Source organism: Mizuhopecten yessoensis, unplaced genomic scaffold (assembly GCF_002113885.1).
Source record: "Mizuhopecten yessoensis strain PY_sf001 unplaced genomic scaffold, ASM211388v2 scaffold757, whole genome shotgun sequence".
In the NCBI taxonomy this organism is placed as follows: Eukaryota; Metazoa; Mollusca; class Bivalvia; order Pectinida; family Pectinidae; genus Mizuhopecten; species Mizuhopecten yessoensis.
In genome coordinates this window covers 252946-256491 of record NW_018403706.1, presented here as the reverse complement: position 1 = coordinate 256491, position 3546 = coordinate 252946, and the positions used below count along the sequence as shown (strand labels likewise).

The window sequence follows — 3546 nt, the reverse complement described above, 5'->3', positions numbered from 1 at the left end:
GGGGGGGGGGGGGGGATAACTGTTATAGGTAAGTAGTGGGGGTAACTGTTATAGGTAAGTAAGGGGGGTAATTGTTATAGGTATAAGTAAGGGGTAACTGTTATAGGTAAGTAGTGGGGGGTAACTGTTATAGGTAAGTAAGGGGGGTAACTGTTATAGGTAAGTAAGGGGTTACTGTTATAGGTAAGTAGTGGGGGGGGGGGTAACTGTTATAGGTAAGTAGTGGGGATAACTGGTATAGGTAAGTAGTTGGGGGTAACTGGTATAGGTAAGTAGGGGGGATAACTGTTATAGGTAAGTATTTGGGGGTAACTGTTATAGGTAAGTAGGGGGGATAACTGTTATATTTGAAGTCACTGTATGCTTTAGACAGTTTATTCATTGCAAATCACTCTAAATCAAATTACATGTTATTTTACAGGATATACGGCAGACATCCCTGACACGATCATGGGTCTCACCTTCATCGCGTTTGGAGTCAGTTTGCCTGATGTGATAGCTAGTCTTATAGTGGTACGGGAGGGTAAGTATAAATAGCCTTATACAGTGTTGCAGTATGGATGTTCACTGTATACTGGTGGTAGAGGAAGTTAAGTGTACCTACAGTTTATTTTTTGTGTGAAGTATACTATTGGTCCTATATTTCTTCAACAATTTAACATTACATGTACCGGGCAAAAAAATATCTAATTGTTCTTAAAACAATCCTTATCCTTAAAAAGTGTTTAAAAAGAGATAGACATAATTATACTTAGCACTTATCAGTAATACAGACCTCTTAGGTGATACGTTAATCTAAAATACAGAGACCCCAAAGTCACCCTAAAATACAGAGACCCCAAAGTCACCCAAGGTCATCTGTTTATGAATGATTGAACATTTTTGTGTTTGTAGGTCATGGAGATATGGCGGTTTCTAATGCTGTAGGAAGTAATGTTTTTGATATCCTTATATGTATGGGGTTACCGTGGTTACTACAGATCATCATCAATAATGGAGAACCTGTCCAGGTTTACAGTGAAGGTAAGTCAAGGTCAAACTTATAGGCTACCTGCACTTATTGCATCATAAAATAATATTCTTGAATGCAAACATGCTTTTATCAGGAAAATTCATATTTTTTAGATAATTGGAAATCACAACGTTGAAATGTTATCCAAGATTTTGAGAGTTGAGCCAGGATGTCTACATGTATAATGGAAACGTTATCTACATGTATAACGGAAACGTTATCTGAGAATTTGAGAGTTGAGCCAGGATGTCTACATGTATAACAGAAACGTTATCTGAGATTTTGAGAGTTGAGCCAGGATGTCTACATGTATAACGGAAACGTTATCTGAGATTTTGAGAGTTGAGCCAGGATGTCTACATGTATAACGGAAACGTTATCTGAGATTTTGAGAGTTGAGCCAGGATGTCTACATGTATAACGGAAATTGCTGTTGTACTTCTGTCCTCTGCATGATTTTATATATACCTACAATATATAATAGCATTGTTTGTGTGTGAGTGATGTGTGTATATCAGTGGCTGATTTGATGATGAGTCCTTGTAGCAGAAAGTGTTGTTATCTTGCTCACTTACATCAATTAACATACTGTCTTTACCGGTGATAAGCACATACCTGGTAATAAGCCCGCCCCCAATTATCCTTACTTTCTGTACACATGATGAGTGCCCGGTATTAAGCCTACCCCCCTTTATTTATCTGTGTCAGTAGTAGAGTATAAAATGGTCTGGGTTGGGTGCTGCAGTGTCTGTGTTGCCACATTCATGTGAGGTGTCGTTAACTGTTAGAAGCTGAGTCCCACCACAGAACACGGATGCCCTTCAGTACATGTAAAGGCATGCATGGACATTTTTGTGGACAGACTGCCTTAGTAAGGTAGCTCCTTCCAAGTCCTCAGTTTGTGTTGATTGTTTTATGTGTGTATACGTACTGTAGAGCGTCTAGAGTGGCCTATTCTATCTTACTTGGACACTGTATCATATGTCATATAATGACTATAAAGTGTTGTTTGTATAACTGATGTTGATGTATGTGTTGTTGGTGTAAAATTGATGTTGATAAGTCGTATTTGTTATTTTACAGGTCTCCTCTACTCCTCCTTCACTCTGCTAGCCACTGTGTTTTTACTGCTGTTGATCACCCATCTTAACAAGTGGCGACTCACTAAGACGTATGGGGTCGTGCTTCTTATCATATATGTGTTTTTTACCGTACTTACATCGCTTTACGAACTCAACATATTTGGTTATGTCCACCCACATGAATGTGCAAGCAACTACTGATGATCGACACCACAGAAACACTGGTAGGTCGTGTAGGAACCAGTGACATCTCAAAACAACTGCTGGATGTTCCCGTAGTGACTGATGATGTCACAACGATGCAGGGTGGGAAAGTCGCTACTGAATGAAATCAGAATACTGCTGGATGTTCCCGTAGCGACTAATGATGTCACAACGATGTAGGTTGTGAAAGTCGCTACTGAAGGACATCAGAATACTGCTGGATGTTCCCGTAGCGACTGATGATGTCACAACGATGTAGGGGGTGAAAGTCGCTACTGAATGTCATCAGAATATTGCTGGATTTTCCCGTAGTGACTGATGATGTCGCAACGATGCAGAGTGTGCAAGTCGCTACTGAATGACATCAGAATACTGCTGGATGTTCCCGTAGCGACTGATGATGTCACAACGATGTAGGGTGTGAAAGTCGCTACTGAATGACATCAGAATACTGCTGGATGTTCTGTAGTGACTGATGATGTCACAATGATGCAGGGTGTGAAAGTCGCTACTGAATGACATCAGAATACTGCTGGATGTTCCCATAGTGACTGATGATGTCACAACGATGCAGGGTGTGAAAGTTGCTACTGAATGACATCAGAATACTGCTGGATGTTCCGTAGTGACTGATGATGTCACAATGATGCAGGGTGTGAAAGTCGCTACTGAATGACATCAGAATACTGCTGGATGTTCCCATAGTGACTGATGATGTCACAACGATGCAGGGTGTGAAAGTTGCTACTGAATGACATCAGAATACTGCTGGATGTTCCCTTAGTGACTGATGATGTCGCAACGATGCAGGGTGTGAAAGTCGCTACTGAATGACATCAGAATACTGCTGGATGTTCCCATAGTGACTGATGATGTCACAACGATGCAGGGTGTGAAAGTTGCTACTGAATGACATCAGAATACTGCTGGATGTTCCCGTAGTGACTGATGATGTCGCAACGATGCAGGGTGTGAAAGTCGCTACTGAATGACATCAGAATACTGCTGGATGTTCCCATAGTGACTGATGATGTCACAACGATGCAGGGTGTGAAAGTTGCTACTGAATGACATCAGAATACTGCTGGATGTTCCCGTAGTGACTGATGATGTCGCAACGATGCAGGGTGTGAAAGTCGCTACTGAATGACATCAGAATACTGCTGGATGTTCCCGTAGTGACTGATGATGTCACAACGATGCAGGGTGTGAAAGTCGCTACTGAATGACATCAGAATACTGCTGGAT

General features: G+C 41.2%; 1 protein-coding gene across 1 annotated transcript in view; it reads left to right on the top strand.

Annotated features, from left to right (window-relative positions):
- The window catches only part of LOC110452486 (probable sodium/potassium/calcium exchanger CG1090), a 76094-nt gene extending 73684 nt beyond the window's left edge, over nt 1-2410 (top strand). The window contains exons 9-11 of the mRNA XM_021501050.1: nt 422-523; nt 895-1023; nt 2096-2410. Of these exons, the coding sequence (XP_021356725.1) occupies nt 422-523; nt 895-1023; nt 2096-2295 (431 nt within the window). The 3' untranslated portion in view covers nt 2296-2410. The remainder of the gene's footprint in view (nt 1-421; nt 524-894; nt 1024-2095) is intronic.
- Nucleotides 2411-3546: the final 1136 nt, after the last annotated feature.